Source organism: Meles meles, chromosome 18, assembly GCF_922984935.1.
Source record: "Meles meles chromosome 18, mMelMel3.1 paternal haplotype, whole genome shotgun sequence".
Lineage (NCBI taxonomy): Eukaryota > Metazoa > Chordata > Mammalia > Carnivora > Mustelidae > Meles > Meles meles.
Window position 1 is genome coordinate 10,088,404 of NC_060083.1, and position 12,790 is coordinate 10,101,193.

At 60.3% G+C, this 12,790-nt stretch overlaps 1 protein-coding gene across 1 annotated transcript; it reads left to right on the forward strand.

Annotated features, from left to right (window-relative positions):
• Window positions 1–4,124: 4,124 nt before the first annotated feature.
• ARRB2 (arrestin beta 2) lies at window positions 4,125–12,433 on the forward strand. Its single transcript, XM_045986108.1, has 15 exons — window positions 4,125–4,492; window positions 7,280–7,310; window positions 7,958–8,018; window positions 8,112–8,156; window positions 8,319–8,515; window positions 8,810–8,869; window positions 9,235–9,302; window positions 9,437–9,572; window positions 9,772–9,856; window positions 10,068–10,140; window positions 10,426–10,563; window positions 11,287–11,370; window positions 11,465–11,544; window positions 11,652–11,706; window positions 11,957–12,433. Exons 1-15 carry the CDS (start codon window positions 4,470–4,472, stop codon window positions 12,048–12,050), a joined length of 1,230 nt encoding a protein of 409 aa, XP_045842064.1. The 5' UTR covers window positions 4,125–4,469; the 3' UTR covers window positions 12,051–12,433.
• Window positions 12,434–12,790: the final 357 nt, after the last annotated feature.

A 12,790-nucleotide genomic window follows, 5' to 3' on the forward strand; every position in this document is an offset into this window, starting at 1 on the left:
GCGGAGGGAGGGAGAAGCAGACTCCAGGCTGATCAGGGAGCCCAGTGGGGGGGGGGGGGTTGCTCCCAGGACCCCAAGATCATGACCAGAGCTGAAGGCAGATGCTTAACTAACTGAGCCACCCAGGCGCCCCTCAAATGTATTTCTTACTTAATATCTCCTCTGACTAAAATACATGAGAGGGGTCTTCTCTTCCTCACTATTTCAGTCTTATCGCCAAGAATAGTGCCTGGCGCATTAAAGTGCTTGACACATTTGTTGAGTGAATAAATGAAAGTTGGATGAAAGAGAAAGCCTACTTTCAATTTTGACAGGAACTGGCAAAGTGCCCTCTAGGAAGATTGCCTTGACTTACCACCCACACCCCCATCATGTGAAACAGTGCTTTATGCATAATCCCAATAACTAGGTTTATTACTGTGTAGGAACTCTTCGTAGATGTGGGGAGTTATTTTTTTTAAGATTTTATTTATTTATTTGACAGATCATAAGCAGGCGGGGGGGGGGGGGGGGACAGCAAGCTCCCTGCTCAGCAGAGAGCCTGATGCGGGGCTCGATCTCAGGACCCTGGGATCATGACCTGAGCCTAAGGCAGATGCTTAAGGACTGAGCCACCCAGGCGCCCCCCGGAGTTATTCTTGATTGTTATGTGTTGCCCGTTGCAAGAGGCTTCTTCCAATTTGTCATTTTATTTATTTTAATCTCTCAGTCTTCTAGAGGTAGGGCATTTCGATAAAAGCCACAGACTCTGAGCTAGACTGCTGGGTTCGGACCCCAGCTTTGCCTCTTGCTAGCTGTATGAGTCTTTGAGTTTCTTAACTGTGGCCCCTCTTCCTCATTTGTAAAGTGGGGGGGGGGGGGTGATCATAAAACCCTAACGCATAGAGCTGTGAGTACTGAATGAACTGATATTTGTAAAATGCTTGAAACAGTGTTTTGGCACGTGGTAAATTAAAGTGTTCCCTGGTGTTATTTATAGCCCTGGGGTTTGATGTCTTAGGAGGCTTTTCCTAAGCTCCAAGGTTATAAACATATTTTCCTGTTTTTCTCCTAATACTTCTATAGTTCTATTCCATGCATTTAGAGCTTTAACCCATCTGGAATGTATTTTGTTTAAGGCGTGAGATGGAGACATCACTTTTTTTCTCCCAAATGAATAGCCGACTGTCTCAACCCAGCTCAGTGAATATGCCGTTCTTTCTCCATTGACTTGAAATGCTATCCTGTGAGTCTGTATCGGGGTCCTCTGTTCCCTTTCATTGCTCTGTTTCGTATCATTGCACCAATAACAATTTTAATGATTGTTAACATAATAAATTATCAGGTAAGACAAAGGCCTGCTTTATTCTTATTTTTCAGAATTATCCTGGCTAAACTTGTGAGTTGATTTTTCTAATTGATTCCCCTCCCCCAAAAGGCCCATTATTATTCATTTACTTTTTTTTAAAGATTTTATTTATTTATTTGACAGACAGAGATCACAAGTAGGCAGAGAGTCAGGCAGAGAGAGAAGGGGGAAGCAGGCTCCCCGCTGAGCAGAGAGCCTGATGTGGGGCTCAATCCCAGGACCCTGAGACCATGACCTGAGCCACCCAGGCGTCCCCTGTTCATTTACTTTTAAAGACTAGTCAGGTGCAGCAGTGACGAGGGGGGCAAGGGTAGAACAAGGAGTTGGAACTGTGAACCATCACTTGAGATAAACCACTACCTTTGGATCAGCCTTCCATTGTTACTTTGATACAGTGTTAAATTTATACTCAATCTGCAGAGAAATGACATCTTTATAATGATGGGTTTTCCCACCCGTATATGGTGCATCTCTTTCACTCTTTCTAGCTTTCTTTAACATCTCTCTAATATTGTCTTTATATTAGTACCTTTTAACACAGTAGCTTTCATGCCACACAGACCGCTACAGTTTAGTCCCCAAATCACTCTATTTTTTATTAAGATTTTATTTATTTGTTTGTCAGAGAGCGAGAGAACACAAGCAGGGAGCAGCAGAGGGAGCAGGGGAAGCAGGCTCCCCACTGAGCAGGGAGTGCGACACGGGGCTCAATCCCAGGACCCTGGGACCAGGACCTGAGCTGAAGGCAGATGCTCAACCAACTGAGCCACCCAGGTGTCCCCCAAAATCACTTTAGATATATAGCAATATTTATCTCATTACATTCTGGTCCTGAGCCTTTGACAAAAGTGATTCATAAATCTAAAAGAAATGTATGATCCAAAGCCTGAAAGGGATGAAGGGCGAGCTTAGAAGCAGGTGGCAGAACTGAGGGCCTATGTTGGAACCTTTTTTCTAAATAACTTCGTGTCTTGAAATTCAGTTAGTGAACACACAGTGTATTACTAGTTTCCGATGTAGAATTCAGTGATTCATCAGTTGGACACAATACCCAGTGCTCATTGCAGCACGTGCCCTCCTAAATGCCCGGCCCCCGTTACCGCAGCCACCCAGCCCCTCTGGCAACCCTCGGTTGGTTCCGTAGAGCTAAGATTCTCTTACGGTTTGTCTCCCTCTCTGATTTCATCTGATTTCCTCTGTTGGGACCTTAAAGAGGATCTCAGAAACCGTCTTGTTGTGCATATTACTTTTTTTGTTGCGTGGAAAAGTGGAGGGAGACGTGGGAAGTTATTGGGGGTGGGAAAGACAGGGGCACAATGAGAAAAGACATGGAAGAAGGAGAAATACATCAGCTGCTCAAGTCCTGAAAGGTCCGACCCATCATCTCCCTTCCCCCGCCCGGGCCCCCTCCATTGTGCCCTAGAAATGGCCCTTCTGCCTGGCCCCTGTTCTCCTCTTGAGTTGTTTCAGTCCAGACAACCTTGCCCCACTCTCTCCACCCTCCACATTGCCCAGAATTCTCCTCCTGAAGGAGGAATCTCATCGTGCCAGTCTTTTGCTTTTAAAAAGCCCCTACTGGATCTAAGTGTCCTCCAGGGAAGACCTCAGCCGCGTTCCTTCACCTGCAGTACGGAATCCTTCACACGCTGTTCCAGTCCGCCCCCTCCCCCTCATCTCTCCTGCGGTGGAACCCCACTAACCCCTCCGCAGAGGACGCGCCTTGTCTTTCTCTGTCTCTGCAACACTTTTTCTCAACTTCTGCCCACCCTTCAGAAGGACTGCCCTCCAATGTGTCCTCCTCTGGACAGCATTCCCCCACCACCTCTGCCGCAGTCAAGCGCGGGTAGTTGCTTTGTGAACATACTGTGTTAATACGGTTCCATGATAGTATTCTTGCGATCCTAATACCTGTTTATGTGTCTCCTGAACTGTGCTAGGAAAGCAGGGGCCACGTGAATTCATGTCTGTGTCCCCATCACCCAGCACAGTGACTGGCACAAAATAGGCATGGAGGCATGGACAGATGGAGGCATGGACGGATGGAGGCATGGACGCATGGACAGATGGAGGCATGGAAGCATGGACGGATGGAGGCATGGAGGCATGGACGGATGGAGGTATGGACAGATGGAGGCATGGACGGATGGAGGCATGGAGGCATGGACGCATGGACGGATGGAGGCATGGACAGATGGAGTTATGCATGGATGGAGGCATGGAGGCTGGACGGATGGAGGCATGGAGTCTGGATGGATGAAGGCACGGAGGCACGGACAGATAGTGACATGGACGGATGGAGGCATGGATGGAGGGATCGATGCCGGCCGCGATGAGAGGAGAGGGAAGGGATGGGTAGTCGGAGACACTAGGCACAGTAACCCGGTGTAAGAGGAAAGACAGACACCAGAGGGAGCTGACACAGCGCAGTAAAGCGGCGGGAGGGCGGGTCCAAGAAGGCTGCGAGCACTGGGGAGCGCGGCGCGCCCTGAAGCAAAGCATCACGCAAGTGGAAGCGCTCACCCACGTGCGCGTCCCCTCATCCTTCCTCCCAGACGGTGCCGGAGCTCGCTCCGCCGCCCCCGCCGCCTCCCTCGCCCCTACCGCGGCGGAGAAAGCAAACAAAGGGGAGGGGACCCCCGCGGCGCCCTGGGCGCAGGGAGCCAATCACAGGGCTCTCCCCTCCGGGCAGGCGGGCACCTCCGTGCCGGGGAGCCCAATCGGTTCCTACGGGGGCGCGGAGGGCGGAGAGATTGGCGGGCCGAGAGGAGCACTTGGGTCCGCGCGCTCAGGACTGACCAGCACCCCCCCCTCCCCACCCGCCCGGGCCCCGGCCCCGGGAGCGGCGGGGCGGGGCCGCGGAGGGGCGGGCGCGGGGGCGGAGCCAATCACCGCACAGTCTGCGCCCAGAGGGCGGGCTGTGCCGCGGCGCGCGCGGTCCGGGCTGACGCAGCTGGGCCCGGTTCCCCAGGAGCGCAGGGGGGCCGGAGGGGCGGGGGAGAGGAGAAAGAGCGGCGGGCGCGCGTGCGCAGTGGCGCGGGGAGGAGCGGGGACCTGGCAGCAGGCTGGGAGGCTGCGAGCGAGCCGCGAACCGGGCGGGCGGCGGGCGGCGGGCGCGCGCACCATGGGGGAGAAACCGGGCACCAGGTAAGGGAGGTGGGGCCACGCGGCGGGACGTGGGCGGCGGCTCGGGGCGGATGCGGGACGGTCCCCGGGCAAGGACACCGGGGAGAGAACCCGGGGGCCGGACGCCTGGGTCCTTGGGGGGCAGCCATCTGGGGCCGCGCGCCTGGGTCCTCGAGGATAATGAGGGGGACGCATGCCAGGGTCCTTGCAGAAAGCGAGGGCTGAAGGCGATCAAGAACCTGGCGTCTGGGTTCTCGCAGGGATGTGGGGGCCGGACGACTGGGTTCTCCGGTGCAGGCAGCGATGCAGGGGCGGAGGAAGGAGGAGCAGGTGGCCGGCCCCAGGGGTTGGGTATGGGAGGTCCGGATGCCGGGAGGGGATTCCCCCCCACACACTCGGAGATTCGTGCCGAGCTGCTGGAGAGCCTCCTGTCAGGTAACCCGCAGGCAGTCGGGCTGTCCCAAGGGCCAGGTGCCTCTGCTTCCAAACTTCTGCCTTCCCCAGGTTGCTAGGAGCAACAGCTTCGTCTTGGGGGAGTAGAGTGCGTGACGACCCTCCCTGCTTCTGGGCCTTACTTTTATTCCCGGAGGTGAGGGAAGGCACTTTCTGCCCTGGGCACGCCATCCACTCCCCGGATGTTTTCTGTGCAATCGTGGAGGCTCCTTCCTACCACTGATACCCCGAGTTCTCTTTTTTGGTCTCTAGCAAAATCCACTTCCTGTTGTGGGCCAGCACCCCCCAAGGGGATAGTGGGTGAATGCCCAGGTCCCTGGGGAGCAGGAGCAGAAGAGGAAAAGATTGGGGCCGTATGCCTCTATCCAGGAGGGACCAGGAATGGGGCCTGGGTCCTAGACATCACTTGGCTGAAAAACATGATCATCTCAGCCCCACCACTCCCTGCCTGCAGAGGACGAGAGCCCAGGCTTCTGAGCACCCCATCTAGTAGTATCAGAGAGATGATCAAAGGGAGGACTGGTGCCCTGGATTAGGGCTCAAACACCCCCAAAGAAAGGGGAAGTCGCTGACTTGAGGGAGGCCCCCAGTTTCCGTTATGTGGTTCCGGGAGGAGGATGGATGGACCAGAGGGGGACTGCTGACTTGGCACAATTCCCGCCACCCCCATCTAATTCTGGGCCACAGGAAATGGAGAGAACATCTGCTGTCTCTGGCCCCCTCACTGGGCACCTCTGGGCACCCCCACAGTCTGCCTCCTTGGCCGGCCTCGGTGTAAAGTGCTGCTGCTCCCCAGCCTCGGCTCCCAAGGGCAGGTGGTCCTGCAGACACTCGGGGGCCGTTACCCCACAACCACCGCCGGTGGCTTTCACCCTAATAGCAGGAAGCCCTGGGACAAAGAGGAAAACTAGAAGCAAAGACGGGGGGGACTGGAAGGTGCCCTAGCTATCCGTCCTCAGGGTGGGGGCTTCTTCTGGCTGCCGCCCTACCAGTGTTTGCTCTCCTTTATTGGATGGGGATGCCGGGGGCCACCGTACCCTTTGCCTTCTGGCCTTTGGACAGCCTGACCTTCTGGGAAGAAGTGGCAAGTGAGGTTGTTAGAGCAAAACTGGGGACGGGGGGTGTTGCTGGAGGAGGGACGGGCCAGTCTGCGGGACTTCCGTTTCTACTTGCCGAGGACCCTTCCCAGGGCTTGCTGCTGAGACAGCGCATGGAGATGAGGAAGGTCAGACCCGCAAGTGGCCGGAGCCCAGGGGGTCACCGGGTACCTACTACGCTCACAGCAGTGGGCAGAGTCTGGGGTTAGACCGTTGCAGCTCGGAGGAGCAAATAAATCCCTTGCAGTTGAACACTTAGTGGGGATTGCAGAGACGGAGAATAGTAGCTTAGTGAGGGAGAGTGTGGACTCGGAGCCAGACTGAGCCTGTTCATCTGAGCCCCACCGTTTCCACCCTGTGGGGCCTTAGGCTAAACCCTTCAGGCCGCTGTGCCTCGGTTCCCTCACCTGTAAACTAGGAACACTGCGACCTCTGTCACGGGGTCGCCAGAAGCCTTAAGTGTGATCCCACACGCAAAGCCCTTGAAAAGGCGCTGAGCGTGGGGCGTTCTCCCAACCGTCAGCTGGCATCGCGGTCTCTAGCAATCGGCTGGCCTCGTGCTGGGGGTGCGAACTGAGTGCGGCCTCGGACCATCGCAGGCGGCCTGCTGGGGCAGGTGATGCACGGCTTGGGGCCTGTGCAAGCTCGCGCTCTCTCTCACACACACACACACACACACACACACCCACGAGGAGTAACCAGGGTCTGGGCTGGATCTGCTTCCCAAAGGAAGTGATAGCTGAGCTCAGCCTCCGGAGACGGGCTTTGGGGCTGCTGAGATCAGGGATGGGGAACGGTTGGAGGTTAATGGAATCAGGTCACGCTTAAATAGTGCCTCCAAGTAGAAATCATTCTAGGCGCAAAAGCCAGGGAGGGCCGTTGCCCTGCTGGGCACTCCAGCTGTCTTTGGAGTACCGGAGAAGTCGGGAACAGGGTTCGGTCCTAGACAGAGGCTCCTACAGCCTGCCCATTCGGGTCCCCCTGGGGCAAGTGCTCTGGGAAGAGCCTGGGTAGTTCCTGTGGCAACCAAGGGCCATTGTCCCAGGAGGAGGGGACCTAGTGGTGGGGGGGCGGTTTGTGTTGGGAATATTAAGGCCCTGTGGTGGCCCTTCTCCTGGGAAGAAGTGGGAGGAGTGGAACTGGCAGAGCCCCAGAGCCTGAGGCAGAGAGTCCCGGTGAGCTCAGCTTCTTGGGCCGGGGTGGGGAGGTCCCCGCTGCCCAGTGTGAGGCAGCGGGGTTTCCCTTTCTATTTTGCTAGGGTCTTCAAGAAGTCGAGCCCCAACTGTAAGGTGAGTCCCCCACGCTGCTGCTCCTCCCAACGCTCCGGGCCCCTGTAAGGCCCAGCCTGCCCCTCGCCCATCCCCAACCCCTAGCTCCCCACTTCCTGTGACAGCTAAGAGCTGACTTCCTTCCCTCCTGAAGCCCCTTGCCGCAAAGGCCACTCAACCCCAGCCAGCGGCGGGGCTGGGTGGGGACAGGTCCCTGGGTGGGGACAGGTCCGGGTCCCTAGGCTAGAGGAAGGGGGAGGAGCCAGGAGCCCTAGGCTGTACCCCTCTTGGGAGCGGGCCCAGGGTTCCTGGGCTGGGAATGGTCAGCAGCCCCCAGGCTATGGCCTGTGTATCCCAGAGCCCCCCCCCGAGAGGAGCCCGTGAGACCACACCCTGCCCTCTAAATGGCTGGGGGGCCCCCTGAGTCCTCTCCAAGCCCACTCCCCACCCCCCCCACACACGCTTGCCTGACTTGTGGACAGAGGTGCAAAAAGCCTCGAGGTTGGGTAACCTGGGAAACCCCACTACTCTCCCCTTCTGACCCTGTTGGGAGGAACCCTGGGGCTAACCCCAGCCTGGGAAAGACCAGGGGCGGGACGAGCGCTCTGTGGCTCGCGTGCCCCGCACCCTCCTGCCCCATCCTCCCTGTGCCCCTTCTGTATTCGCAGCTCACTGTGTACTTGGGGAAGCGGGACTTTGTAGACCACCTGGACAAAGTGGACCCCGTAGGTAAGCGTGCCCAGAAAGCAGCACGGGGCCCCCAAGACGGGGAGATGGAGGGGAGGCCCTGACAGGAAGTGAGCTCGTGTGTCCCTTTCCCAGATGGCGTGGTGCTCGTGGACCCTGACTACTTGAAGGATCGCAAAGGTACTGGCCTGAGAGCAGGGGGCGCCTAGGGGACGTCGGGGTGGCCCAGTGGGGCAGGAAGAGGGAAGTCGGGTTCAGGCAGGTTGGTTGCTGCGGGGGATGGGGGCTGGGACGGGGAGGGGGGGGTGGGCTCCTGACCACCCCCCCCTCCCTCCCTCGCAGTGTTTGTGACCCTCACCTGCGCCTTCCGCTATGGCCGCGAGGACCTGGACGTGCTGGGCTTGTCCTTCCGCAAAGACCTGTTCATCGCCAACTACCAGGCCTTCCCGCCGGCGCCCAACCCCCCGCGGCCCCCCACCCGCCTGCAGGACCGGCTGCTCAGGAAGCTGGGCCCGCATGCCCACCCCTTCTTCTTCACAGTGAGGACGCCCTCCACCCTCTACAGGGCGAGGGGGCTGGGACTGAGTCGGGGGGGGGGGTGGAGGGAGGTGAAGTCCCTGTTCCAGGCAGATCTGGAATCAGCTGTGAGGAGGAAGCCTTGGATAGTCCTCCCAGCCCCCCACCCCACCTTCACGGTCACTCTTGTCTCTGCCTCCTCCCTGGGGCCCCTCCCTTCTTCCCCTTCTCACCCCTCGGGATGCCTCCTCCAGCCTCTTGGTGGGGATTGGGAGAAAGATCTGGAAGAACGGAAGCCTTCTCTTGCCTCCCCACAGATCCCACAAAACCTTCCCTGCTCCGTCACCCTGCAGCCAGGCCCCGAGGACACGGGGAAGGTACAGCGGGAATGGGTCCGAGGGCTCAGGGGACAGAACGGGCTCCCGCAGGAGCCTGGCACCCACCGAGTGGGGGGCTGTCAGGGAGAAGCCAGGGTGGGACTTGTCCCCAGTGGAAATGTGGTCTGTCTGCTCCCGGGTGACTCTGGGCACTCCCGGGTGAGTATAGGGGCTCGCCTTGCAGACAGGACCCAGGCGCTGCCAGGTGCTGGGGGCTTTGGCAGGCAGAGGACAAAGCCCCAGGCCCTACAGTCCTCAGAGCCCACAGCGATGGGGCAAGAACCCCTGACCGAGGGGAGGGGAGGGGGAAGGAAGGGCGTGGTGGTGTCGGGCCTTGTGTAAGATGTGACTTTTCTCCTCCCAAGGCCTGCGGAGTAGACTTTGAGATTCGAGCCTTCTGTGCCAAATCACTAGAAGAGAAAAGCCACAAAAGGTGAGGGAAGCAAGCCCCGCCCCATGATGTGAGCATCCCCTCCCCACACCCTGGAGCCCCAAGCCTCAGGGAGGTGGCGCTGGGGGTCCGGTGTCTGAGGACTGGCCACCCCCACCCCTCTTCCCCACCCTCAGGAACTCTGTGCGTCTGGTGATCCGAAAGGTGCAGTTCGCCCCAGAGAAGCCCGGCCCCCAGCCTTCAGCAGAAACCACACGCCACTTCCTCATGTCCGACCGGTCCCTGCACCTCGAGGCCTCCCTGGACAAGGAGGTGGGGTGCGGGGGCGGGACGCAAGGGCTTCAGTGCAGAGGGCCCTGGGGGGAGGGCTGAAGCCACCTGCCGGGACAGCTGGGTGTGGGCGTGGGTTTAGAGGGAGACCGAGCCCCGGGTCTGCGTGGGGGCAGGGGGGACGCTGGTAACGGGACCTGTGCAAACAGATCGCATTAACTTGACCCCCTCTTCCCGAAAGCTCTACTACCACGGGGAGCCCCTCAATGTCAACGTCCATGTCACCAACAACTCCACCAAGACCATCAAGAAGATCAAAGTCTCTGGTAGGAGGTGGGGGATAGGAGGGGGTCCTGGGTGTGGGAGTTGCTGCCCACGTGGTGTGATTTCAGCCCAGGGACACCCCAGTGCGGGAGGCTGCCCCAGTCGGAGACACAGCTGTGTCGGGCCGGGGTTGGGGGGGCAGGGAGGCGGGGGGGGGGGGGGGCTGCAGCCTGCGCTCCCAGTACGACCGCCTGACGTCACCCCGCCCCGCAGTGAGACAGTATGCCGACATCTGCCTCTTCAGCACCGCCCAGTACAAGTGCCCTGTGGCTCAGATCGAACAAGAGTGAGTAACAGAACACCCCGGGGCCAGGGCCGCACCTTAGGGCAGAGGAACAGGCCTGGGAGACCGTCCCCACTCTGAACCGTCCCACCTACAAGGACCTTCCGTCCGGGCAGGTGGCTCTGAGCTGGCTTTCTGGAGCCGCCGAGCTCTAACCCAGCCCCGTTACCCGCGGGCCCAAACAGGGCAGCACTGCGGGGGGGCGGGGGGGACCCCCCCGGGGGTGGGAATGACCGCCTCGCCTGGCCCGCCCCCCCAGAGTCTCGGTCTCCTGTCCCCGCTCCCCAGTGACCAGGTGTCCCCCAGTTCCACGTTCTGCAAGGTGTATACGGTCACCCCGCTGCTCAGCGACAACCGGGAGAAGCGGGGTCTGGCCCTGGACGGGAAGCTCAAGCATGAGGACACCAACCTGGCTTCCAGCACCATGTGAGCGGGGGCAGGGGGCTCCTGTGGCCCAGGCTCACGCGCTCCTTCAGGCTCTGTCCTAGGCGCCCGGCACTCTCGGGGCCCAGAAGGGACCAGAGAATCCAGAGGGGGAGGACAGACAGATCAACGGCGAAACGTACCGCGCGTCTAGTGACGAGCGTGGAGAAGGAGCGAGGCAGAGGCGGGAGGGACGCGTCGGGGGCGTGTGTGCCCTTTAAAGAGGCTGCCCCCCACCCCCGGGCGTGAGTTCTGAGGAGGGACCCAGAGTAAGTCGGTGACTGGCCACACAAGGAGCGCCCCGGGCGGAGCGGTCCACAGGCCCAGAGGTGGCCCGGGCCCGGTCTCTGCAAGGACACGCGAGGGAGTGTGGGGCCACTGCACCTCTGGGCGATGGCCACACGGTCACTGAGTCAGGGCCGGGCCTCCCCCGGGACGCCCAGGTGCAAGGGGAGCACTGCGTGAGCCGCATGGCAAGCCAGAGGCCAGAATGAGGGAGCGGGGGATGTGGTCGGGGTGGCAGAGAGCTGGACGGTGCCGGGTCACAAGGGCAGGCCCCAAGGACACTTTAAGCTGCAGGCGGGTTTGGCGCCGAGGGGTGCTGCAGGGTGCTTGGCGTGAGAACAGCGCAGCCCCACTGCTGGAGGCCACGGCTGGGACGGTCCCGCCCAAACCGCGCGGGAGCCACAGGGCTGGGCTGTGGCCGAGCTCGTCCCCCTGTTGCAGCGTGAAGGAGGGCGCCAACAAGGAGGTGCTGGGCATCCTGGTGTCCTACAGGGTCAAGGTGAAGCTGGTGGTGTCTCGTGGCGGGTGAGTGTGTGGGGAACGTGGGGGGCACGGGGGTCTCCCCCGGGTGCAGCCGTGTGGGCCTCTCATGCCGCCTCCCCCCCGCCCCCCCCCACAGGGACGTCTCTGTGGAGCTGCCTTTCGTCCTCATGCATCCCAAGCCCCACGACCACATCACCCTCCCCAGGCCCCAGACAGGTGAGCACACCCCGAGCCCCCCACCTCTGCAAGGCAGCCGGAAGCAAGGCCAGGGGAGACCCGCTGGTCCCCCTGGCGCCCGCCCACCCACCCCTCTCCTCCCGCAGCTGCTCCGGACACAGGTGTACCCGTGGACACCAACCTCATTGAATTTGATACCAAGTAAGAGACTCCGCCCCTGCCTTCGACCTTTGACCTCTGTGACCAGAGAGCCCTGCAGCCCCCCAGGGTGCCCTCACCCCTGCTTTTCTCCTCCCCGGGGAGGGAGGGCCGAAGCACCCAATCCAGATGGCTTAGCCTCCTCGCCCACGGGTCCAGTCCTGTCGCTCAGGCGCCCCTGTGTCTGGGAGGGGAGCAGGGGGCCCGAGCAGAGGGCCTGGAGCCCTCACTGCCCCTCCCCCCCACCGTCAAGCTACGCCACGGACGATGACATCGTGTTCGAGGACTTCGCCCGGCTCCGGCTAAAAGGGATGAAGGAGGAGGACTATGAGGACCAGCTCTGCTAGGAGGGGGGTGGGTGCTGGGGGCGGGGGGCCCAGCCTCTCCACCCTCCCCGCCTCCACCCAGCAGCTCCCCCCGCCCATGCCTCCCCTCCCTCCCTCCCGCGCTGGCCGCCCCCAGACACACACTGGACCCATCTCTCTTGCAACGTGGGCCTGACGTTTTGGACTCCAGCGGCGCCTCCCCACCCCTCCCCCCACCGTGGGTGGCAAGCTGTGTTCAAACTAAATTCTGCGGAGGGTGCTGGAAAGACAGCGGGGAAGTGGGGAGAAGGAACCCCACATTCAACCTCACAGCAACAGCTTCCCTTTTATGGGAGAGGAGACCCTCTGGGGGAGCAAGGCCACTTCTTTGTTTCTGAGCATAAAGAAGAAATTAAACCTTTTCATAGGCAGGAGCGTCTGTGTCTTCCGTGGGGGCTGGGAGGAGCAGACAGATGCCATCCGGGACTGGCCGCGGGGGGGGCTGAGCACCCAGCCAGCCTCCCCGCCGGGCCCAAGGCCATCAGTCGGTGTCTGAGCGCTGGGCTGTCCTGCGCTCCACGGAAGCACTGAAATGTGATTGCTCAGCCCAGAACCCACAGCATCAGCTGTCACATTGACAGGGGAAATAGCCGCTCACTTCCCCATAGGCTGGGGGCCTCAGGAGCCGGGCCGGGCAGGGCCGGGCTCTTCCCCCTCGCCGCTGGCACACTTCACCACCCTGCCATGTGTGCTGGGCGCTCGGCTCCCGCCACCTAGTCCTG